The sequence below is a fragment of the Cyprinodon tularosa genome, unplaced genomic scaffold (assembly GCF_016077235.1).
Source record: "Cyprinodon tularosa strain WSP-4 unplaced genomic scaffold, ASM1607723v1 ctg372, whole genome shotgun sequence".
NCBI lineage: Eukaryota > Metazoa > Chordata > Actinopteri > Cyprinodontiformes > Cyprinodontidae > Cyprinodon > Cyprinodon tularosa.
The window spans coordinates 271,789-298,873 of NW_024039088.1; the positions used below are offsets into that span (position 1 = coordinate 271,789).

The 27,085-nt window shown below is 37.8% G+C and overlaps 1 protein-coding gene across 1 annotated transcript in view; it reads left to right on the forward strand.

Moving 5' to 3' along the window:
• The window catches only part of pcsk2 (proprotein convertase subtilisin/kexin type 2), a 36,933-nt gene extending 13,545 nt beyond the window's left edge, over positions 1-23,388 (forward strand). Inside the window, exons 6-12 of the mRNA XM_038296590.1 lie at positions 3,027-3,103; positions 3,998-4,086; positions 4,537-4,712; positions 8,817-9,032; positions 13,466-13,566; positions 14,651-14,878; positions 22,281-23,388. Of these exons, the coding sequence (XP_038152518.1) occupies positions 3,027-3,103; positions 3,998-4,086; positions 4,537-4,712; positions 8,817-9,032; positions 13,466-13,566; positions 14,651-14,878; positions 22,281-22,770 (1,377 nt within the window). The 3' untranslated portion in view covers positions 22,771-23,388. The remainder of the gene's footprint in view (positions 1-3,026; positions 3,104-3,997; positions 4,087-4,536; positions 4,713-8,816; positions 9,033-13,465; positions 13,567-14,650; positions 14,879-22,280) is intronic.
• Positions 23,389-27,085: the final 3,697 nt, after the last annotated feature.

Below are 27,085 nucleotides of genomic sequence, written 5' to 3' on the forward strand. Positions count from 1 at the left end.
CATGATTCCTTGTTGATGGGACAGGTGTTGTGAATGAAACGGTACCCAGCTTGAAAGAGCTCCTGTGTGTCGCTGAATGTGTGGATTGATGCCTGAAAGACATCTTCAGTCTCCATTTATCTGTTTACTATAGTGTGCTGAATTCATGTTAATGTGTATTTAAATACATTTAGTGGAAAGAATTGCAGGGGGGAATATATAAAAAAAAAGTCTAATCAACCAAACTTTCTGGACCCCCATGCAGTACCTCGGTGGACCCCATAGGGGTCACGGACCCCCTGTTGAAGACCTACGATTTAGATAGAAAACTTTGAATAAATCTGACTATATGATCTGTGCAAGAACTTAATTATCACAGTTAAAGTTATAGTGGAGGATGTTCTTCTTCTGGGTGGATAATCAAAATTATATTATAACATGGAGAGGACGTATCATTTCAAAAATTCATTGAAATTCTTCCCGAACCTTTAAGTTGTTCTTTATTGAGTTATTTAAGTTATGATTAATTATGATACAAATATTTCAGATTAATCAATAGGTTTGAGTTGAATGTGTAAAAAAAAAAAAAAGAAATGTTTTTCACCGTTGCCGATGGACAAGACTGGATCTTGTAACCCCCATACATTAGTGGCAGTCTTTTCATTCATGATTTTTCTAATAGCTAGATAAAAATTATTGAAAAGACACATTTTTCTCCACCTCTTTTCTTTTATTTTCTCCTGCTATTTTTTCTGATCCTTTGATCATTAGTCATGTGGAATAAAATCTCAGATCTTTACAATCTCAGCTTGAAATCTGTATTGTGACCTCACAGTAATGTTGCTCAGTGAAGATATTTAATAACATTTAGAATCCAGGTAGACAAAGTAGATGCGTTTGTTCTAAGCTGTCTTTTAATTAGAAACAGAATGTTAAAACAAATGTGGTCTAATAAAACAAACCCTTCCCCAATAACTCAGACCCCATCAAAGTAATAGCTCTGGGAGCAAAATGAATCATTATGAGACTTTGATTGTGCTTTGGCATGGAAAAATATCTCAGTGGTGGTCAGGCTCCAGGGTATAAAACGTAACCGTGAGGTGACATCAAAGGTACTTGACTGAGGAGATGTAAAAAAAGAGAACCATTGTATGAAAGAGACAACATATAAGAAAAAAACGATTTTGCAATTTGACACTACTTATTAAAATACATTGGTCTCTGTGATGAAAATCCCTAGGATTAAGAAAGAAAAAATAATGTAAAATTTTCTTGATTTTCAACACAGCATCGATATAGGACACAGAAAAACCCCAACTGCAGAGATTGCACTATGTCCTTAGATAGACAGGCCAGCTGCAAAAAAGATGCATGGCAACCTTACATAACTGCAATAGGTTAAATAAGAACTAATAAAGAGTGGCTAATCAAATCAGTCTCATTAATAGTTAATTAATGTTTTATTACAACCAGATATGAAAAATTAAGCTATTTTTTATATGATTCGTGATTTTTTTTTAAATGATATAAGTGTCAGGGATGGTGGATGTGGTTCTGGACCCAAATGCAGACTTTAGGAAGCAGAGATAGTTTTTCAGTTTTAATGGTGAAGTAGATGATACAAAAATATAAATCCAAAAATAACAGGCAGGGAACTCAAAACCCAAAAGCTAGAGATGCTTGGGAGAAACATACAAGAAGAAATTAAGAGAATCCAGCAATGAGGAACTGCACAAGAGGCATATATATGGGGGTCAGAACAAAAAAATTGGCTAATTAGCTGCTATGGAGCAGGTGTGGATAGAATCAACAAGAAGGGGGGTAGGAAAAAGGAGACTGGCACAAGGGGGCAAAAGAGGGTAACTCAAAAAATACAACACAGAATAAATATAACACAAAAATGGAAAAGGAACCTAGACCAACAAAACAGAATGACATAAATAACTGAAAAACTCAAAAAGAAACTTAAAAAGAAGTGCACAAAGGGCAGAATCATGAAATTCCTCATTCATTAAAATCACAGTTTTTGCACTTCAGTTAAACTTGGAGGTCATTATTGGGAAAAAACGAATAATATTTGCCCAAAACTGAACAATGCCTATGCTATAATTTATTAAAAAACAAAAACATAGTCAAACGATTATGGAAGTAGTAGCTACCAAAAGAGAAATGTCGAGGGAAATTAAAATGAATGGCGAGAGTATTGGTAATTGAATAAAGAATTCAATTTTATTTTGCTAAGTGCTAGTTTTTCTCTTTGAAGCGTAAAGACTTTCTTAACTTGAGGCTCCTTTATCAGACCTAAGACCAAGGCATCATTTTTCACCCTCATTGTTCCTTTATAGACTCAACTTTCTTCTTTTTTAGATGCCATACGACGCATGTTAGGTTCTAATTAATTGTAATGGGCCTACAATAGTTGAACAAATCATTATTATTATGAATGAATATGAGTTTACCTTAGTCTGAATTATTTGGGTCAAGCTTGCACTGTGAGGAGTTGGTGTCAATTTTGCTTTAAATCTGACCCCTTTTTCTTTCCTGAGGTGGCTTTTAGACAGGGGTAAGAGTGGGCAGTTATGGAGTAAGCTTTCCAGGTTTTGTGATTGACGTTTAATATTTTGACCTCTATATTTTTATGTTTATCTTTTTTTATATATATTTTAAAGCACATTAAGATACAAATTTATAAAATGTGCTATGAAAAATATTAATCATTAAGTAATCAATATTTAAATGAATTTATTTTTACAGTTCTTATGATGGTTCACTCCATTTCGAAGGGTAGCACTGCTGCTTTGCAGCAAGAAGGTTTGATTCCCGGCCCGGGGTCTTTCTGTATGGAGTTTGCATGTTCTCCTTGTGCATGCATGGGTTCTCTCCGGGTACTCCGGCTTCCTCCCACAGTCCAAACACATGACGGTTAGGTTAATTGGCTTCTCTGAATTCTTCTTATGTGTGAGTGTGTGCGTCTGAATGGTTGTTTGTCTCTGTGTTGCCCTGCGATGGACTGGCAAATTCCTAATTTATGAATTTGGTCCTTTCAGAATGCAGATGCCAGCTATGATTTCAGCAGCAATGACCCATTCCCATTTCCACGATACACAGATGACTGGTTCAACAGGTAATATCTGTCTATATTGATAAAAACAATTTTATGTGCCATGCGTGCTACATCTGGGTCTGACAGCTATGACACCTATTGATTTTCTCTCTACATTATTTAATTTAAAAATATTGTATTAATGGAACAATGGAATGCTGCAAAATAAACAAGGGTATTCTCCAGCAGCAAAAAAAACAAAAAAACATTTATTTTTGCTTCACAAATTGTCTACATGGGGTTTATAAAAAAGAAGATTCTAGGCTGATGTTCAACTAGAAAGGAAACAGTAGTGACTAAGCTTTATCACTCTCCTGTCTTCCAACACCAATGCCACTTTCACATACAATAAAACATGTAGACAACCTATAACAAATGCATATCTGTGACATTTGCATGCTTTTTTTAATCTACCTAAATGTGTGTGGTTGAATCTCTGTGTGAAATTAAGCAGGCAGTGCTTTGCTTTAATAGCAGTTGCTGACTGTCGGGCAGTTCTCGCTGGCTAGTCAGCTGGTTGTTATAAATAGCTGGCTGTCTGGTGCAAAGCATGCTGGGAAAGAGGGGTTGACTCTGCAATGTCCCTGTGGGGGTGCAAAGAGATGGCAACAAAGACACATTACATGGTGAAAACAAAATGCAGATGCATTTAAGCTATTCGGTTAGACATCAAATGTAGTTTGTTGCAGATCAACTGTGGCTCAAATCACAGGATCAAATTGACAAAATTATTTACTGTGTTTTGCAATAAAAAAAAAGCTTATTTAAGTCTGACATAAAGTCCTGAGCAACCAAGGTTACAGCTGATCTGTGAAATATTTGCTCAGACTTTTCCAAGAAGATATGATTTGCAAATTTATGTAAATTCATGCAAATCCTCACCAGTCATTCCTTTCCTTTTTTTTCTGTCACCAGTCATGGCACACGATGTGCTGGGGAGGTTTCTGCAGCAGCAAACAATAACATCTGCGGTGTGGGAGTCGCCTACAACTCCAAGGTGGCAGGTGTGTGTCATGTAAAAACCTGCCTTTGAATAGAGAGGAGAAAGAATATGAAAATACAATGGTATCGAAATAATACCTCTGATAACAGTATGATGACAGCCTCTCAGGTCTGATGTGGGTTATTTATGGAGAGAAAGCTGAAAATACAGGGTGCTGTGGTACAATGGTGCTGTGTATAAAACAGACCTCTATTCACAGAGATCGAAGTTATTTAATTTACCAGGTGGAAATCTTTGAATAAAACAAGATCAGTGTACAAAGATGAGAAATTAAATAAGCAGTTGGAAATTTTGTTAGTGCGATACTAAAATTGTGTCTTTTATCATGGTGTGTTTCAGGAAGCATATTAACATGAAACAGGGCTGCATTTCTTTTCTGTCCTTGTTACTGTTGCCTTCTTGCACCAATGATGATAATAGGCTAATAAATCTAAGGTTTGTGTCGTTTTAGGTATCAGGATGCTGGACCAACCTTTTATGACTGACATCATTGAAGCATCATCCATCAGCCATATGCCCCAAGTTATTGACATATATAGTGCCAGCTGGGGGCCAACCGATGATGGCAAGACGGTAGATGGACCTCGAGAACTTACACTGCAGGCTATGGCTGATGGGGTCAATAAGGTACAAAAGAATCAGTCAGATGTTGTTTGCGTTTTGTAATAATATTGCCTATGTTCCATTAATATCAGAATCAACTTCTAAAGATTTTTGTCATAGCACTCTTAAGTTTCTAAGTGTCTATCTGGAAGAAGGGTTTTACACCCATAAAAAGGTATATTTGATGTGTTCTGTAACAGAGCATGTGAACAGAGCTGGGCGCCATGCAATTCCCGCTCCCCGCTCAGGAGGATGTTCACTCATTTGCTCCGCCACTCAAAGTTGAGCTCCATTCCGCTCAAAATCTGCTCCGTGCTCACCTTCATTTTCCTGCTGCTCCGGCGAAATCGCTCCACGCCCGCTCAAGTTTTCAGGAGAAGACATTTTCTGACATTTTTCCTTCATGTAATTATGACAGGGCACTGGGACCGATGTGACCGATACATCTGTATTGTCTTATTTAACTGGCTGTTAAATTATCGCAATCTTCGTTTCCCAGCTGTGAACGTAACACCTCGCTCCATTCATTTTGCCCCACGTTTCCTGTTTAATTACTAATTTATTTTGCTAGAGTACGATAAAAAAGGTCACATCGCATACCATTGCAAATGAGATAATAGCGTATAAGGCATGTAGGCGATCCATTTTCAAAATAGGCTCTTAACACAACAATCACTTTAGGTAAACCCAGTCTGCATTGTTAAGTATAGTTAGTGTATGTTTTTATGATATTTTATCCTACTTTTTAACACACTTAAATAAAATAAATGTTATTTTACAAATTTTATAATCAAACATTTTTAATTGACGTTGGGAGCTCATTGGAGTGAACTGGAGCAGAGCGAAATCCTCGCTCCGGCCTTTCAATTTAAAACCGCTCTGCGCTCCACCATAATTCTTCCGCTCCGCTCCCGTCACATGAAATGTTTTGTAAAAAGACCAACGTAGACAGTTGTAAAAATACACAGACAGCCAAAAGACTGAAACCAGATAGATAAGGTATGTATCTGCCTGTCTTGATACAGCTGAATGCCCTGCTTGGAAAACAGCAGTAGGATATAACAGTGTTTCCCAACTGGGGGTACTCGTACCCCTAGGGGGTCGAGAGTGCATTGCAAGGGGTACATGAAAATATTTTTTTTTCTTAGGTAGTAAAATAAAATAGGGCTGGAATCTGTTTTGCTTTGCAAGGGCCTAATTTAAAAATTATACAAGCATGTATAAACCAAAAAGTAAAGTCTTATATGTTTGAGTTCACCTTCAGCTCTGACACGCTTTAAAACCAATCAGAGGAAGAGACAGGATGTAAAGAACAGCCTGGTATCTGCTGGTTTTCACACTGAGCTATCGGAGCTCATCAGTGCAGCTCCGATGTCTTGATGAAAACAAAGTAAAACTAATTAAGTCAGTCTGACTATGATTTTTGTTCCAGTTTTATAAATACAGTATTATAATATGATTTTATTTTTTCCTTACTAACTTCCAGGCAACATATTTACGATGTTTTCTTATTTGAGATAGAAAGCATACAATTATAAGAATTAAATGCTCAAATTAAAAGATTAAGTAAAATAGTCTTTATTTTATTATTAGCTATTGTATGTTTCAGTTTTGGATAATCATCAATACTTTTGACTGAAAGGGGTACTCTTGGTAAAACACAATGCCCAAAGGGGTACACAAGTCAAAAAAGGTTGGGAAACACTGGGATAGATTAAATATTCAACTCTGGTCCTTGTTGGAAAATACAATATTTTGATCCGTGGTTCTTTTATAAAATATTTGTGGTCTATAAATGTTGAGTTATAGCTCCAACATGTTTTCTAAACCTAGTTCTTATATGTAATCTGTTCCCTTTTTAAGCCAAGAGAGTAAATAAATCTTTAGAAAGATGAAAAATTACCATAAGGAAATCAACTAGATTTTTTTTTGTTACTTGTTTTAATTATTTCAGTTTTAAGATAGTCATAATAAGGTGATCTTTTAGAAATACATATTACAGTGTACTACTAAAAACATTTAAAATATGAGCTGTACATAAACTGTAACATATATAGTAATACTCAGACAAACATATTAGGTTTCTGTATCTTTAAAAGGGCTTTGTATTGCCTTCCATTATTTTCCGTATATCCATAGTGTAACCCTGACGCTAATCCTAGACCAGCTATTAGCAGCACTTAACTAACCCCTTAACCTGATCTAAACTCAATTCCCACCTTAGTCCTTTAGCTGACACCTACTGTACCTTAAAAACAGCACTTCTTTATTTGGGGACTAGTAGGTTCTCTGATTGTACTACCTGCTTGATTAAATGTCCTTACACTGGAATAAATGCTAGACCACACACCAGTCATAATGCTAACAGTCACACTGCCAGTTATTAGATCGATAAATTTCCGTGTGCCATGTGCAAGCAGGTTCAAGCTAGTCTGAAACATCTCCATCTCAGACACAGTCGCTGAACCAAAGCAACGCTGTGTAATAGTCGATGAAGCAAACCACACTTACCAGCTAGGCACTCTGCAATTTGCTGCTGCTTACAAAAGACTCTAATACTCAGTTGCAGAAGTTTCTGTGTGATATGCCATGTGTAGACTAGGAAGTGTAAAATGAAGAAGTATATTATGTTTTAGAATCACTGCAAGAAGAAGTGGCTTTAATGGAAATGGATAACATTTTCCTGAGCAAAAATTAAAGTGATTAATCACAATTGGAACAGAAAACTGAGAGGCGAAGGCCTGAAGCACAAAAGTGATGCTCAAACCTCTCTTTTTTTTATTAGCAAGAGGATATAAGCTGGGGAAAATAAGAACATGCCACCCATCCTCCTCTTATTAGTCTATCTTCTTAGGAAACCATCAGCCCTTTTGTAGTCACAGGTGCAGCAAAGAGAAAAAAAACAACAATATTGTATTCCTGGAGCTACAGTTTTTTGCTTCCTGTTTTAGGATATTTTGACATTAAAACAGCTGACATTTTACTGTTTTTTGTCTGTTTCTTCCTACAAGGGATACTATGCTTGTCTTATCTTGGCAAGTTGTAAATCCATGCAAATTTAGTTTATAAAAATACAAAACTAAATCACATTAAATCATTTAATATATAGAGTATGCAATATTGGGGGGAAAAACGTTTACTTATTAAACCTTTCTACTGTTTTTTTTTTTTATCAAACTTAAAGATTTCAGGTGATCACACTGATTAAGTCACAAAAAAGTGCAACTTGTAAGTTAGGTGTTACCATCAGGTTTAAGAATACAGCCTTTACAACAGAAGTTCCAATATAGTATTGAGTTGAAATAATAATTTCTGTTCTATTTTTGCACACTTTTAATGTGTTGATGTTGTTTTTAATTTAGATCATATGCCTCATATTTGGTGTACTATAATAATGTTCTCAAAAGTACCTTGAATACTAGAAACTGTTTATTTTGAAGGACTAGTTGTTAAACACAACTATGCGCTGGTCATCAAACTTGCAAAGGAGTTGCAGATAAAAGGCAAGTATATTGTTCATGAACAAAAGACGGTCGAGTAATTATTTTCCAACTACGGAATACATTTACGGTTCAAGCCCAACGTCTCATACATGTAACATGTAAGATCTGTGCCAGTAGGTGGTGCTATTTAAAAAAAGACTTCATAAATGTGTATGTATGATATAACTTAAAACTCCCATGATTTTCATGAAATTGGGTCTGGGTTCTCTGGGTGAAGGTTTAAGGCATGAATCACATATAATATTGTTTTTCGTGTCTTATTACCTTAGTTTGAGAAGTAAGGAGTGACTGTTTTTGTGAGAAATCTCATTAGGTAGCTGTTTGATTTGGTTGTTTCTTCCACAATGTAGGACCAAAGAGGAGGCAGGCAATTTTTCCAAGAACAATTACCAATCCACCACCTGCAGGCAAGAGCGGTCTGATTTGCTTTTAGTGCATGAGTTATTCAAAACATGCACCAAGGAGATCAGTTTCAGGAAAACACTTTTTGACAGACAGATACTGGTACTATAATTAAAGTCCGATTCAATTCCCCTATTGGTAATTATCACTTTAACAGAGAACATTATGAGAAATAAGCAGGAATCCTGAAGTGTTTTTGCTTCACTTGGTTATTTTGTTTCAGGGGCGTGGAGGAAAAGGCAGTATCTACGTGTGGGCATCAGGGGATGGCGGCAGCTATGACGACTGCAACTGTGACGGTTATGCCTCCAGCATGTGGACCATCTCGATCAACTCTGCGATCAACGATGGCCGCACTGCTCTGTATGACGAAAGTTGTTCCTCCACTCTGGCATCTACATTCAGCAATGGACGAAAACGGAACCCAGAGGCTGGAGTTGTAAGTATACTCACATTTAACTGTGTGCAATTCTCAAGAGTAATGATGAACGATTCAGATTATTAAAATAAAATTATTATAATACTTCTGACATTTAAAGATCATTAGGTTGGATTTCTCTGCATTTGTTCTTATGTTGATCTCTACAGATATTTTCTTATTCTATAAAACAACATTCTTCCATTCATACACAAAGCAGTTATATGCTCATTCTCTGCACAGCATATGTGTATCCTAGACCCTTCAGGAGATTGAATGAAACCAGGAAATTGCAAAATGGCTGGAAAATATAATAGAGGCTTAGATGGAGGCATAGCTCTTTCCAAGTAATCAGCCTGACATTCAGATTTCTATTTTTTGTTTTGATGCTCAGAATAAGGCTGGCATGATAAATCTGTCTGCAAATAATGCTTTGACGTCCATTGTAGTGTTGTCTCTGTTCTCTTTTTTTGGATACTTTTTTTTTTTTTTATCAAAATGCCTTTTTGTATGTGAAGAAAAACAAAAAAAGAAAACATAACAGTTTGTCAAAATGTCACTTATTGGGCAATTCCTAATTGTCCTTTGTAGGGTGCTCTTTGAAATTCTTTACCCATTTTGCAGTGTTTGTTATGCTTAGGCACTAAAGAAAAAATTTCTTTTAGTAATTTAGAAATGATCAGGAAAAGATTGTGACTTCAATAAATTCAGGTCTTTCACAATGTCTCACCAACATCGTTATAAATGTTTTAGTCAGTAAGCTCTGTTTACAGTTTTGGAGGAAATCATTTTAATTAAGCAATAGTATTAAAGTACAGTATTAGAACTAAATATCTGACCTTGATCCTTTCTTAAAAGGTTCTAAAAACATTACATCCATGTCAATGCATCAGCACTCTACACCAAATTATCTTGCTCGCCTGTTTTCAGAGATTGCACTGTTTGAATAATTATGCAAATAACCTTTGGGTATTGACAAAGCATGGGCTTCCCAAGGGTTTCTTTGTCTTGTAATTGGCCCTAATCTGTTATCATTTCTTATTAAGTACCATGTTTAGTAAATAAACATTCATTTGAATTGTGCATTTTAGTAAATTTGCACTCATCTCTCTTAGACAGTTTAGCAGCCAATCAAAAAAATTGTCTGATTTCTAATCAGCAGATAAAGATTACACTTTCACTCTGGTCGGGATAAAAGAGGGGGAAAAACGCCTCAAAAACGCCTTGCAAAAGTATTGAATCCTCTTCAATTTTTTTTTTGTTATTATTTTGCCCTGCTAAAAATACACACTTACATTTTTTGTTTTGTTAGTGTTTAAGGACAACATAAAAGGGAAGTAAAAGAAGAATTACATAGTTTAATTATTTCCTACAAATTAACATATTTTGTGTTGTTGTTTCTATTTAGTGTACAGAGACAATTGATGTTCACAGATGGGTGATATCCGTAAATGGACCAGTAGCTGCCTGGCTTTTGACATTACTATCATCATAATAAGATGACCTTGGCTTTATGGTGTCAGAACATGACAGGACATCGGGATAACATTGGTGATTTTAACATTAACATGACAAGGTTTTTATTAAAATTTCCAGCATACTGGGATACTTATGATCTGGACATTTACAGAATGCCCCTGCAAAGCAGCCAGCGGCCACCATTCAGTCATCACCAATTGTTTCCCCCTGTTAATCTACAGGTTTATACTCCTGTCTTCTAGATAGCAAAAATGCAGGTTTGACTTGAAAAATTGTTGAAAAAAGAAGGAGAAGAGGAGCCCAAGAGTAGCAGCAGTGACAATAACAGAGGCTAAGTCTGAATACGCAAATTGGAGGCTCTAACTCTGGGATGGGCAACTCCAGAACTCAGGGCCTTTATCTTGAAGATGTCTTTGGTCCAGAACACCTGAATCGAAGAGCTGAATTGCATCCTCAGTATAAATGTTCTCCAGAGTCCTGGTAATCTGATTATTTGTTTGATCTGTCTTGGAGCAGGGTCATGTTTTAAAGTATTAGGACACCCTGCCCTTGCTCCTAATTTTTAAACTTTTGTGGGGTCAACACTAAAAGCCCTGCTGTGAGTAAGAAAGGCAGTGCATATCCGCCTTAAGTTTTTGTAACAAAACCTGGTGAAAACACAGATAGATGATGCTTGTCAAAGTGGGACTACAGCTTTCTAACCTAGATTAAATAAAGCAAATGACTGAAGCTCTCTATTAGACATTGGCCTGTGCTTTACACTACATTCAGTCATTCACGCACACACTCACACATCAATGGGGGCAAGCTAAGACGAGGTTGCAGTACACAGGTGCCACTGGGCCCTCTGATCACCATCAGTAGGTAATAGAGGAGGAGAAAACTGAGTTTAAACAAAAGGCTACTCTCTCCAACAAACAGTCTGACAAAAATTACAATTGGGTTCAGAGAAGACAATTAATTCTGTATAAGCAAAGAGGGTACATGGCAGTGAAATAGCCAAAAGACTCAGAAGTGCAGTCATAGGCCTTAACTTCTTAACATCCACCTCATTTTGGGTAATCCTCGCCTATTTTGCATACCCAAATGGAAAAGCAAATAACTTAGGAACTGTAAGCCCAAATTACATGTGCAATACATTATTTGAAAGCTAACAACCTCTAGTTTATATATAATTTAAAATTGGGTGACTAGAGCACAGACCAACCTGCACCAGATAAAGCATGACAAGTATTTTTTTTTCTATTCTTGTAAATGATAGGTCTTTTTTGAACAGCAGTAATAAAGACATTCTTGAGAAAAGGCAGGTTTCATTGTATTACATTTGTTCTACATCATGTCACACAAATGCAGAAAATTTCAGACCTCTAGCTATAACAGTTCCAGAGCTGTGGGGTTAGGAACTTTTGGTGTCAGCTTTGAGCTGCACGCAATGGCTCCACCTGCTGGTAAAAATTTTAGCGGTGGAATTTTATGCATTCTGAATTATTACCCCCCCTAAGGTCCACCTGGGTCACCAGCGACCCGGTGGGTTTTAAGAGGTTAAATAGGGCACTGCTACTGATGAATGCTATATGCAGTAATATAACCCCCCCCCCCAGTAGTATAATTTCTGTTTTCTAATATGACCTCCAAACTCTAAAGTCTTTGAATACTGGAGTCTTATTTGTATTGGTTATTTTGGTTTTATTATTATTTGAGCAGTAGGTTAATTATTGTTTACGATGATATAGTGTTTTAATAATTTGGATAGATAAAAGCATTTGTTTTAATCCATTCCATCATTCCATTACCATTCCATTCTATTTACTTGGGTAAAGCTGTGACCAGGGACAGAGGATTATATTCACACCAGTTATATCCACTTTTATTACTGTAAGCCCCCAAGAGATTCACATTCTAAAGTTGTTTACCTGACAGCATAGAACGCTTAAACACAAAGATATTGAAATACAGAAAAAGGGAAACAAACTGTGAAGAGAATATACAGTTAAGTGAATCATCATGACTCATTGTATACTATATCTTGTATTTCAATACCTGTTTTGTTTTGGTTCAGCCAGGGTGCAGCAGTGTGATGAAAACTTCATTTCTTTGTGAATACTCAAGTATGGTTAGGCTACTTTTTTATTTGTGCATCTAGTCAATATGCCTGTTGAAAAAAAAACTTCCTGTGAATAAATTATTTTGGCATGCTGAGTCAAATTCCATGGCTCTTTTGTAATCCCAGTCCATCCCTGCCTGTTGTCGCCATCTTTATTTACCTCAGGTGCTTTAAACTTGTCTGCGGTATAGGCATCTTTGCAGTTACTTAAATAGATCCAAAAGAAGAGTACAGTTGAACCAAAAAGTTTGATCACATCAGTTATTTCTGCATGTTAGGACAACGTATGTAAACATCAATTTCAGAAGACATTGGAGTTATAACCAGTTGTAGCTATTTTGTTTAGCCGCCCCATGCAGTGCTGCTGGGTTTTACTGTATTCCAGCTCTTGATGCTGAAGTGGTTGGCCACAACTCCTCTGGAAAGTCTGAGACAAAGGCAGGCGCTTGACCTCAAGTCTCCATATGTCATTGTCTTCCATTCAACTTTGTGCTGTAGATAATGTGCCAAACAGCAACATACTGCTAATGCGATGTTTCAATTTGGGGAAACGGTTGATGTGCATTGTCATTTATTATTATTATTTTTTTAAATCCACAAATAGAATAGTAAATGGAGGTCAAAGTATTATATTTATTTCAAATCCCACAAAAGCACAACGTTCCACATGCTTGCTGTTTCTTCCACATGGTTTTTGGTAAACTGCAAACATGACTTATGGTTTTGTTCTTTAATTTTGATTTTCCTTTTGTGTCTTTCTTATGATGTAAGGATTTGAGGAGTCTTTGGCTAACAGCTCAATTCACTACAAATCACTACGTTAATGACATTTCTAAAACAGCTTTTCTTTTTTTCTTTTTTTTTATTTCAGGCTACTACAGATCTGTATGGAAACTGCACACTGCGTCACTCTGGAACATCCGCAGCAGCACCAGAGGCAGCAGGCGTCTTTGCACTGGCTCTTGAAGCTAAGTATGTGCTCAACAGGCTCTTTTCACTTACGTTTCATAGCTGTGAATGTTGATTTACATGGACTGTGTCAATCAAAGACCATTAAGTTGGCTCATTGAATGATGCTTATCTTAGGAGGGTGGCAGCCAGAAGGCACCATCTGTGTGCCTGTAGTCTTTTTTTAATTTGAAAAACCTTTAGCTGTCAGGCAGTTTAAGTGTAAGATTTTCACTTTTCATCAGGCATAATTCTCAACTTTTGATATTTGATTTTTGTACCGACCAAACTCTATTGGTGCAAGTCATTTCTTTTTCACATTTTTTCTAATCACTTTTTTACAGAATTGCTTGTTTATCACACGAGAGCATCAAAAGAAAACCTTATGTGACAGTGTAGAGACTCAAGAACACTTACCATCATTAGATCAGTTCAAAGATCATTTTAGAGGGTTTAAAGAATGAACAAAAACATTGCCCTACCTGTATTATATTCATTAAACTACTTCTTTCATGGTTTGAGAAGGCCGGCTATGTTTCATTATGTAATGTACAAAAGGGATTCATCATAATACACAAATGGTGAAAAAGCTTTTATCTAAGAGCTAACAGGGATATCAAAAGTAAGGACAATAGAGAATCTTTGTTTGACAACCAATCTATTATCTTGGGAGTCACAGCTTCTCAAATCTTTAGGGAGACCCAGTCTTTTTTTCTTCTCTCACAGGGCTTCGCTTCTCACATTAAAGGCTGACAAAATTCTCTAGCCATTAACCAACACCAGCTAATGGAGCTGTTTAAAGACACACTGTTTGCTCAGCACACACAATAATGATGTTGCTGTCTGAAGACCGGATGCCCACCCTGTCCGGCTGCAAATAGCCCACAAGCCTTTTTACTGCCCAAACACACTTGACCCGTGGAACAACATGAGTCTGGAAGAGTAAAGCTGTCAGTTAAAACAGACAGAATTATAGAGACCCAGACAGACAACCATTTGCACCCAAAACACCAAGACAGATATAGAAAGCATTTAGCTATTCCATTTTAAATGTTTTTCCTTGAGGAATTTCCCCTGTTCTAAATATTCTTTTGTCTTTTCATCTTAGCCCTAACCTGACATGGAGAGACATGCAGCACCTGTCAGTCCTTACCTCAAAGCGAAACCAACTACATGATGAAGTCCACCAGTGGAGAAGGAATGGCGTTGGTCTGGAGTTCAACCACCTTTTTGGATACGGTGTGTTGGATGCTGGGAGCATGGTGAAAATGGCCAAGGAATGGAAAACGGTCCCAGAGCGTTTCCACTGTATAGCTGGATCCATCCAGGACGCCCAGTAAGTTACTCTTAAAAAAATATATGCAGATGAATGCTTAAAGAAAGCAAGAAAGAAAGAAAGAAAGAAAGAAAGAAAGAAAGAAAGAAAGAAAGAAAGAAAGAAAGAAAGAAACTTGCACTCAGCATATTGTAGATTTTTAACTAGACTTCTAAGATTTTAAAAAGGAAAACCCTGCAGACTGTAGGACAGACTCTCTCATCTAATTACTGGGTAATCCCAGTACGACCTAATTTAATAAAGCATCTGCAATCAGAGTATCCACTCAATAACCCTGTAATATTCAGATTTGCCGCTCAGTCTATTTTTGGTGTCTGATAAACAACATAATTTAGAAATTATTTATTTGCTTTGTTTTAGACCAACCTTGTTAAACGTTTAGGAAACATCTCAACTGGCATCAGGGTTCATTTCTTACCACACTCAAATGTGCTCAGCCAACACCACTGACCCTGAAACCTTTCCTTCCTCTGCTGGTCTTCAACTGGTCACAGAATAACTCTCAAGAGCCTTGAATAAAGTCAGAAGGACAGTCAGCTCCTAAGTAGTTATTCTTCCAATTTGTCCATATTCAGTGGATTGGGCAAGAGAAACACACTTGGTCTGAATCATACCTCACTGATCAGTCAATAAACATCTGGTGTGCTCACATTCCTGCAGAGCATGACCTTACCACGAGGCTAGTTAATGAGACCTTTTCACAATAAATGTACCATATATATTACCTCAATATGCCACATAATCTAATTTGACAACATTCCCGTATTGATGTTTGACTAATGGTACCCAGCTCTGTGATCATTCCACCATAATGTCCACATTATCTTAGAATCTGAATACAGTTTCTTTGAAATATTGTCATGGATGAAAGTCCATTGTTTCCACTTAAGCCTCTTTAAAACTATCAAACTGACCCGGAATCCCTATGCACAAATTTGTTTTGTTTTAAAATAGGAATTTGTTAAAAACATTTTCATTACTTAAAGAAAGTATTGAAAATAATATTAGAAAAATTTATTTGTTTATAAGAAAATCTAAATATAATTTTGAAACCACCTCTGAAAGTATATAAAGCAAGTATATAAAGCATGCATGATGGAACAGGGTGAACTGATTCCATAGACTCTCTCTCTCTCTCTCTCTCTCTCTCTCTCTCTCTATATATATATATATATATATATATATATATATATATATATATATATATATATATATATATATATATATAATCTTTATATACTATATATAATACCTATATATATAACCTATATATATAAATATAAAGGTACTGTTGATCACAAACTAAAGAGAAGCTTTTTTGTTGATCCTTCTTTGCTTTAATGTCCAACATGCGGATTCTAATTTTCTATAGGAAAATATCAAATCAACTAGAAAATGTGCCAAGGTTTAGTTGTTGTGTAACTACAAAAATTAAGAAATGAGCAGATTATAAGTACTGCCTTCTGAAATGTATATATGTCTCTAACCTTTATATGTGTAATTAGGTAAACGGGTACCAATAATAGATCCTTGGTCATTTCAATATTAGTGTAATTTCTATGTAAATTTTACATAGAATTTTTTTTTTTTTTTTTTTACATTTGAGCAACAAAACAGTTTACTTCATAAAGCTTCTCCTATTCTCTTTTACAGTTAATACATCTTTCAGTCAACTATCAATTGTATCTTCCTTTGCCACCTTTTCTCAATCTCAAATTCCCCTTCTTCTCTGGCTTACATGTCTTTACCTGTTTTCCCTCTTATTTCCCTTCTGAACACTCTCCTTACTCAGAATAGTTTTTTTTCTGTCTAGTGACTACGGTATACTGCCCACAGTGAGGGAACAACCATAATGTAAAGATATGCTGTGTATTTGCATCCCTCTCTCTGATGGAACTGCAGATTAAAACAGTATGCTTTTCATGCTGAATCTTTTAATAATGGTGAAACGGGTTTCTTCTTTTACACATAACATTTTTGAACTCATACAGTATTTTATGTCTTATTGTGAAACTGAATAACTATCAAAATTATTTTGTATGTTACAGTTTATTGGAAAAGAATACCATGAATCTCTTGTGTGATCCTCTGAGTTTTGTATTAATAGCTGAATCACTTGCAGTGCCATATTTTTTATCAGTTGCCTGTTTCCACAGCAGCACTGCAGGGCTTCTGCTCCCTGTATTGTAGCTGAGCTGTAATTATAACAATCCCACCTCTGATGACTGGGTATTATCAGAGAAGAGCAATAAACACTAACGTAGCCATGCTCACAAACAGTTCTCAGCAGTGATCTGATAGCCTCTCTGGCTGTTTACAACTTACTTAGATGGAGAAAAACTTACAGCTATTACCAGGTGAGCTTTTACACAGAGGGGTATAGTTGTTTTTCATCTGTAAAGGTTTAGCCCTTAGAGAAAGCTTTATTTTCACATTTTGGCTATGTATTTACTCTTGAAAATGATTCATCATAAACATAAACATCACAAAAAAATACTGCGAAAAAATTTGATTTTTAAGAAATTTTAAGTTTTCGAACCAGATTTACCTCCACACTGGTGTTACATTTAAACATCAACTCACATATGATTATTCGTTTCAAAACATCATTATCCCAATTTTTATTTTGTATGCCACCACAATGGCTCCAGAGTATATTTTACCAAAGTTATATTGAAACACTTTTTTTTTTTTTTTTTTTTGAGTATACTGTAGATCCTTGTCCTAATGCTGAACATTCAGACGGGCTTCCAACATTTGCATACTGAGTACCGTATTTTCACGACTATAAGGCGCACTTAAACGTCTTTTTTTCCCCTCAAAATGTGCGGTGCGCCCTATGGTGCGGTGCGCCCTATGTGTGTTGTAACTGCGACTTTTGAGACCACCTCATTGAGGAGATGATGAAAGAGTGGCTGAATGTAAGGAGACCAGGTGTTTTTTTTTCCACTCATCACCATTAATCTGTAACTCCATGCGTGCCCATCACACAGCTGATGTGAAAAACATGGGGAAACAAATTAACCCTGTGCTCGCTGTTCAACCGCTCAACATCGGTGTGAACCGGACCCAGCAGGTGCAGCAGAAGCAGCGAGTTTACATGCAAAGTCAATGGTTGACGCGCGTATAGGTGCAGCAAAAGGTCCCGCAGCGCGTTTTGAGCCGCAGGTGCAGCACGTCGGGATCGTTTAAGCATCTGATGCACCGCCAACGCGCTGCTGCTGCTCCAGATGGAAAATTTTAAGCTTTGCTGCTGGACGCGCCGCATCAACCAATCAGAGAAGCTGATCTGGGAGCTGACAGCTAGACAGACACAGCGCTCTGATGAAAGAGGAGATGAAAGCGTGGCTGAGGGAGGTGTAGCCTATGTGAGGAGAACAGGTGTTTTTTTCCACCCATCACCATCGCTGCGTGCCCATCTCACAGCCGATGTGAAAAAAAAGGTGAATCAATGAACGCTGTGCTCGCCGTTATCCCGGGGGGTCTGACAAAGGAACTTCAACCGCCCAACATCGGTGTGAAGCGCCCGTTCAAAGAAAGGCTGCGAGCGGCGTGGGAGCGATGGATGGCCGACAGAGACCACAGTTTCAGGATAAGTTGAAGGCAGCGCCGGGCAAGTTACGCCACAGTTTGCGGATGGATTGTAGATGGACTAACGTGTCTGCTGGCTCTGTTCTTCAAGCTTTTGCAAAAGCCGGCATTATTTCTGAGGAGCTGCGCTGCACGGAAAGTGACTGACAGCGAAGAATGGGAAACTGGCATGTCTGATTTAGCGCAGCTGTTTAATTCAGAAACAGAGGATGATGACTTTGATGGGTTTGATTAATACTTTGTAATAAATACATGAATAAAGCACAATCATACTCAGTTTTGCTCCCGCTCTATTTTTCTACCTGAAAACTTAATTCAACAGCAGACTCTGGGCGCGTCTCCTCCTCTTCACCGCGGTGGCTGGCAGGTGTTTTTTCATCTAAATAATCTTAATCTTGCAGCTATATTTGCTGTGATCAGTGGGAATAAAGTAGTTTTAATATGTTTTTAAGTGAGAAAGACTACCTGAAAACTTAATAATTGCAGTCGGTTCATCCAGATTAGCTATTTCTGTCGGAGGCGCTCAGACCCCCACATACCAGCGGTGCACCGACAGCAGAAATCCTTTCGTTCACCGCGGCTGCTGGCAGGTGTTTTTCATCTAAATAATTGAAACTGCAGGCACCAGGATACCGGTAATAAAAGCAAACATATTCTGTTGGCAGGTTTCAGGATTTTAAGTTAATTTAGGAGTGACCACAGCGCTGTGTCATCTGCGATATGTCTGTCTCACGGCCAGCTGCCAGGTTTGATTAATACTTTGTAATAAATACATGAATAAAGCACAGTCATACTCAGTTTTGCCCCCGCTGTATTTTTAAATACGCAGTAGAGGTATTTAAAGGTAGTAGAGGACATGTACCGGTATATAAAAAACGCGCCCTATAGTCCGGTGCGCCTTATGTGTGTGTTAAATACAGAAATGGGACACATAACTGAGAGTGCGCCTTTTAGTACGGTGCGCCTTATGGTCGTGAAAATACGGTATCTTTCATCACAGACACAGATTGAGACCAGAATTCCTTTCCGGTTATCTGCTATGTGTTAGGATTCTTACCTCACTCTGCTGCAATTAAATTGAACTGTAGACATAGAGAAAAAATAAATAAATAAATAAATAGCTTTCTACATAACTGTTTTTCATCTGACTTGATTTCTAGACACTTTCATGGTGAGTGTAAGAATGCAGACCGAACGGTAAATTGAGAGATTTACCCTCTGGCTCAGTTTCTTCTTTACCATAACAGATTGTTGCAGAATCTGCAGCATTGTGGCAACTGCACCAATCCATCTATCAATCTCCTGTTCACTCTCCCCTTGCTTGTGAACAGGAATTTTAAGATACTTGAACTCCTTCACCTGAGGTAGGAACTCTTCTCTGACCTGAAGAGAGCAAGCCATTGTTTTCCAGTTGAGAACCATGGCCTCCAGCTTGCAGGAGCAAACTGCTCCAGTGTATGCTTTAGGTCTTGGCAGGAGAGGGCCAGCAAAACCATGCCACCAGCAAAAGGTAGAGAAGAAATCCACTTGTCCCCAAACCAGCCCCTTCAGGTTCTTGGCTGTGCCTAGAAATTCTTTCCATAAAAATTATGAATAGGACCAGTGACAAGGGACAGCCCTGTCTGGGCCCAACATTCACCGGGAAAAGTTCCAATTCAATGGAGGCAACATGAGCCAGACTCCTGCTACACTTATACAGTTGCCAAAGGGCCACTGTGGGTGATCACCACCTGGTTTGGGCTTTGCCACACCGCAGATCTTTCTCCCAAACCCTGGGCAGCCACATTGACAATAGAGGTGGAGACCATGGCCTCCCCCCCAGAATCTGAGAGAAGCTCTCCTGGAGGTAGGAGTTAAACACATCCCTGACTGAGAGCTTCGCCATTAGTTGCCAGATGACCCTCATTATTTGTTTGGTCCTGCCAAGTCTGGCAAGTCTGTCTGGCTTCTTCCTCTTTCAGCATATCCAACTGAGTTGGTGATCGAGAGGCGCCCCTCTCTTTATCTGGATGTCCAAAACCTGTAGCTGAAGTGTAGAAGACACAGCAACAAAGTCGATCATCAACCTCTGGCCTCAACCTCCTGTCTTTAAATATTGACAGGCTTGATTAATTGTTAACAAATTCATTGATATAAGCAGAGGAAGTCCTTCTTTGTCCTAGGCTGCCTTCTTGACCCTAGGCCTCGGAACAGCTTTAACAACATTGAAGTTAGGGTTTTTAACCTACTTATTAAAAAGCCACAGTCTCCAGGGATGTGCCTTCCGATGCAGCATAGCAGCTCTGAGAATCTTCCCCCCTGACAATTTCCTTGACAAGAAATACTCAGCATTATTAAATCCCATATTATGATATCCAATTATTCTTCATACAATCAAGCAGATGCTCTAGAGGAGTTCGCAGCACTTCTTTATTGGCTTGCTAAGCTTCTTAAAGTAATTTGCTCTGATACCAACAGATGATGGTAGAAGACATCACCCTCCAGAACAGACTTATAGAAGACATGCAGTATCTTTAAAAAAACACTAAGGGACATAAGTATCCTGCAAAATACAGTCTGCTCTGTCCCAGCCAAAATCAGAGAAAATGGGGGCAGTGTTTACTGGGTAGGGGTGATGTGGTCAAGGTAGGTGCTTCCTTAAGTGCCAGATTAACGTTGTCCTTTGTAGGACGGTGATTATTTAGACATACATAAATTAATTAAAATATCCCTTTTACCCTGATTTGAAAATGTGAAATACTTTACCACCTCAGTGTTCCCATGACAACATTAGGGGAGTGGCGGCCTAGTGGTTAGGGCATAGCCCCACTTGCTCTCTGAGCAAGACCCTTAACCCATGATTGCTCCCTGGGCACCGCATGATGGCAGCCCACTGTTCCCCAAGGGGGTGGGTTAATTGCAGAGATACAGTTCTCCAATATGAAACCATTAAACTTAATTTAAAAAAGCAAAAACAACAACAAAATAAACAGACTTGACATGAGAAGCAACTGTGAAGTTGACTGACTCAGTTACACCTATTATATCAAATATAAAGGGAAAAAAAAGGTAAGACTTTAAAGAATTTGAAAAAACAACTAAAAACTTCTCACTTATTATTCTACAGATAATCTAGCTAATTCGAACAAAAACATGTATGTCTAATTTAATGAAAGCAACAAGAAGAAATGCTTCTATTTATGCACTGACAATAAACAATAGTCGACAAATTACAGCTATCTACAACTATAATACTAAATAAAGAAAACTTGATCTATGTCAGCATTTTTTTCCCCCTTGGGGGTTATAATAGTGTATTTTGAATTACATTGGAGGTCCCCTTAAAAAAGTACATGTATGAAACACCCTCCTGAAAACGTGTTGCAAATCAAATCTTTATTACATTTCTTCTTTTTTTTACAGGCAATATCTTAGAATTTAGCCCCTTGAAATATTTCATGACTTTTGCTACAGGTTTCTTTTCATAGATACCAGCCATTTTTTATGGATTTTGTTAAATGTTAGTGTAAATTCTAACATGCATTAGAGGCTCCTACTGCACAAAATCATATCTTGTTTGACACATCTTTAAAAAAACTAAATGTAAAGAAAAATGTGATGATCATTTGTTTGGGAAGGACAGAGTAGTTGAAGCACTGGATTTACTGCTGATTTTTAAAACAAGAAGGAAAAGAGTGCCTTAAGAGACCAATATTAAATTTATGTATAATAAAAGGATTTAGCCCATGGTCTGTCTTGTTTGATTTGTCTTCTTTTACTTTCTCTTTATCAAATACAATTTTAACAATTTTGTTCTGTTTTTTCTTCTAAGTAAATTTCAGTCTGGCAATAAGCTGGTGCTTGCCATTACCACTGAGGCCTGTGAGCGGAAGGACAATTTCGTCCGCTACCTGGAGCATGTCCAGGCTGTAGTCACTGTCAATGCCACCCGCCGTGGGGACCTCAACATCAACATGACCTCACCAATGGGCACAAAGTCCATACTATTGAGTCGAAGGCCCCGTGATGACGACTCCAAAGTTGGATTTGACAAGTGGCCCTTTATGACCACCCACACCTGGGGGGAAGACCCCCGTGGAACCTGGATCCTGGAGGTGGGATTTCGGGGTGAGCAGCCTCAGCAGGGAGTCTTAAAGGAATGGACTCTCATGCTGCACGGAACACAAAGTGCTCCTTACATAGACCAGATTGTGCGTGATTATCAGTCCAAACTTGCAATGTCCAAAAAGGAAGAGCTGGAGGAGGAGCTAGATGAAGCTGTAGAGAGAAGTCTGAAAAGCTTGATGAGTAAAAACAACTGAAAGAAAAATATAATCTGCATGTTGACAATTCCTTCAATTTTACTTGTATTTTTAAGTCTCTCTCTAACCTCAGTCTTACTGCATCACATTTGTTTCTTTTTTGGGGGGGTTTCTCAGTGTTTCCCCCCTTCTGTCTCTTGCTCTGCCTCTGTCCTTTCTTTGTTTTTGTGATCAAATTTCCCTAAGCCACCTTTGATGAGTGTTTCTCCAAACAATCATGACAAAAGAATATCCTTGAGCAGTTTATTCTTTTTAGAGAAAAGCAAAACTATATCACCAGAATTTTACATAAATGTAATGAATTGTATATATACCAAGTAGAAGCCAACCTTTCATGTTCTTGCTTTGATGCCCTGCACCTTCTATTGCCAAATGCTGTACAGTTATTTTTTTCTGTGACTGTTAATGATTTTCTGTCACATTCTACTTAAAGTTTAAACCTATTGCAAACAGAGCAGTGATACTTCTTTCCGTCTTTTTATTTTGTGAAAATTTTTGTAAACAAGGAAAAGAATGTGTGATTTATTTTGCAAAGTATGCTCATGAATTCATATTCTATAACCTTTGACATAATACTATAATAAACCTATTCAGCTATTTATTAAAGTATTTGAGTAATTTGGAGCATATCGCGTATTACCAAAAATGTTTTTGAAAGTAAAGCATTTCTCTTTTTATTTGTTCAGTGTGCCAAACAATATAAATAAAGTAATTTGATGAAAAAGGAAAAGAAATCGAAAACATTGGAAAAATCTGGAAAAAAAGTCAAATGAATATACGGTGCTTTGCAAAAGTTTGCCTGTCCTTTTTCACTGTTTGAACCTACAAGCCATTCAACTAATTATTTAAATTCTATGTGATAAAGTAACACAAAGTAGCACAGAACTGTTAAGGGAAAGAAAAAATATAGCTTATTTTTTAACATTGCTCAGTTAAAAATGTATTGTGTCCCTCCCGAAAACATTCAGTTCCCATCTACTCCTAAATACCAGCGTTACCAATTGCTCTTAGAAGTCACCAAAGCAGTAAACTGTGTCCAACTGTGTATGTTTTAACCTTAGTATAAAGACAGTTCCGCAATAGCCTAAGAACATATGTAAAGAAACAACATAACTGAAATAGAAGGCCACATCATCTAGGTCAGTGATTAAGTTTATGAAAAGTTTAAACCTGGGTGAGATTATAAAACCAAAATCCAGGCTTTGAATGTTTCATAGAGCACATGACACTAAAACTATGAGATTTTTTAAAATTTGGCCCATGTAGGACTTGGCTGATGTTGCCGTTGTGGAGGCACAGCAAAGACATAGAAGGTTCTGTCAGATAACAATCTAAATGTTTTGCAAGCACATAAAAAAAAATCATTGTGTGTGGCAGAAAACTAATACTGAACTTTGTCCTTAACAGCCAGGGAATGCTTTTCTTGGATAGGGACAGGATGCTAGCAGAGCTAATGTTAGGGTGAATGCAATTAATGACATCCTGGAACATAACCATGTTATGGTGTGTTAACACTAAACGCATTTTCAGAGATCAGAGGGATTGATTTGAATGTTATCACTATGCAGAGTTGTCTTCAGACGTGTGGCAATACAAAGCAATGCGACAGGTATGATTTTGCCGATTACTGCATAGTAGTGACAGAACACCTGCAGAAGATGAACAACAATGGTCACTGTAGTTATTAGTTGAAAATCTGAACTATTGCATGCGGCGTGACAATTAATCAGGGCCTGGATAGGTCTGTGATGTAGGGTAAAGGGGAGACTAAGCTTTTTTTATTCACAATGGAAGACAAAAATGCCCTGCGAGGGACTGCCAACCTGGTATATCAGGTATACCAGAGTGTACCCCGCCTCTCGCCCGTAGACAGCTGGAGCTAGGCACCAGCACCCCTCACGACCCCGCTTGGATAAGCATGACAGAAAAAGGGTCGATGGATGGATGGATGGAAGATTAAAATGTGTTGACATAGGATAACGTAAAAAAATAAAAAAATAAAAACGTTTTAATTTAGCCTTTAAAGGACTGTCATCCTATTGTAGCTCCAGAGCTGGCCCCACTCATCTACCGTTTCTGCCCAGTATTTTGCTCTGATCTACTGCTGTCCTCTCCTAGCTCACCTCTGCCCTATTCAGGTCCACTCTTTGCCTTGGTTCTGTTGTGGATTCTTGCTTTGATTTCCTGCTGCTTTTGTCTAAGCTACAGAACCTTATCTCTATTATCTGGGTGACCCTCCCCCAAGGTGGGATAGTTTTAAATCCTAAAACACTGAGACTGGTATCCATCCGTAGCTACTGGACTCCATGAACTGGTATCTAGAAGGTCTGCTGAATCCAGTGACATCTCTGCTGTTGTTTCTCTTTCCATAATGAAATAAATGCACCATAACTCACTCAGTAAAATCCAAGTCCACCATGCTAAGTTTAAAGCAGACAAAAGCTCCATCTGTTTGATTCCGTAAAAATTCAAAAAATATCCACTGGACTCGGTTTTCAAGATTTGAAGACGTTTCGCCACCTCTCCAGGAAGCTTTCTCAATTCAAATGCCTGGATCCGCAGTGAGTTTGAGTCTTATATAGACAAAGCCTTGTATCGCTTGGAAACATGCAAATGGTAACCGATGAGTGGGTCGTTTAGTTCCATCGTTAGCCTGTAATATCTGAACCTGTCTATGATTCTAGGGGTCGGTCTCTTTACAGCATCATCTGTTTGATGATGCTGTAAAGAGACAGGAGTGGACCTTGTCAATGGCATGTGAATTGCTGCCGATATGTCAGGCAAGCAAGAGGACTCAAATGTGTTGATTCTGTCGCTAGAATCCAATTCAGTGTGAACCCACCATTAAAGGGTGCTAAAGTCTTGAGACTGGGGCAGCAGGATACTGGCTCTGAAAAGTAAGATGTACAATGGAATATTTTTTGTCATAGTCCATATTTTAGCCTATTCAAAGCCCATATCTAAATCTTTTTAAAAATCTATAGTTTACAGCTGCTTAGGATACAATTTGACTGAACATAAGTGCCTTCGTAAAGAATAAGAGCTAACTCTTGCTCATACGGGGGAGTACTGTAGTCTTTCAGTTGGAAAGCAATGGGTTTGGTTCTGGTTTTCTCCTAGTCATGTCAGTGTGTATGAATACATGTGCACCTAAATGCAGCTTAACTTAAATGCGGTCAATATAAGCAGGAAAATACTATATAAGTTCAGTCCATTTAACAGTCAAGAATGGGAAAAACAAATCTGTCTCTAGATGTGCTGGGGAGGAGGAATATTTCAAAAGGCTTTCAAATGTAATTGCTTAGAAAGGTGGTATTGACCTAGATGTGCTGCATAAAAGTGCATGCTACACCTTTCAACTATTCAATGAGGACATATTTGAAAACCATGCAACGTTTTCACTACTTCTCATCAGCGATTTGTACTACACTAAATCTCACTTTAAAGACATGTTTTTTAAGGACATATTTAAGGATAATAACATTAAAACACAGTTTTAACAGTTAAAAGAAAAGCTGGTTTGAAAAGACAGAAACAAAGAAGAGCATATCTGTTTATTGGCTCCTCTTTGCCTTTTTTCAAACATTGTTTCTACATTTAAGTATTAAACGCATAGTGGTGGATGTTCTTTTTCCAGGCTGATCATCAAAATAAGTTCTCCTCCTAATTGTCAATCATTCTGGTGATATGATTAGTCGTCTGTCATCTGCAAAAATTAGAGACAAAATTAACTTGTCAACTAACCAGCCCCATCAGGCTTTTGGGTGCGCCTAGAACTTTTTTCTTGGGCCGTTCTACGTGCTCTTCCCCTGTTAGCTATCTTTTTTCTGTGCATGCGCATTTTCAGGCTTATATATGTGGTGAGCTACGGTTTCTGCCACATACTGAAGTTGCCTTTCTCACCTTGGTTCTTTGAAAATGGCCAAGGGTCGTATGTATGTTGCCCATAACTAATAACTGGCCAAGTATTTAACATCAATGTGTTGAAATTTTAGGCCAATGTTCTTCACAAAATTATTTTCTTTCAGCCATAATGAATAGTTTATACGGGTTAAAAGCCTGTTTAAGCCTCCTTGAAATGCCACCTTAACGTGGTGGAAGTGTTGTGTGCACAGATGATCTCAGAGGCTTATGTTTTCAGGGCTTAAATGCCCCAAGTAGGGGTGAGGGGTCAGACAAAGAGCGGTTCAAAAAGCCACCATGATAACGAAGAAATCAAGTCATGTGAGGTCATCTGGAACAGCGTAGCCCTCAGTCATGGAATTTCCGGGGAGGCTGGAGACTTAATCTGAAATGACCATGTTCTCTGCCTCCA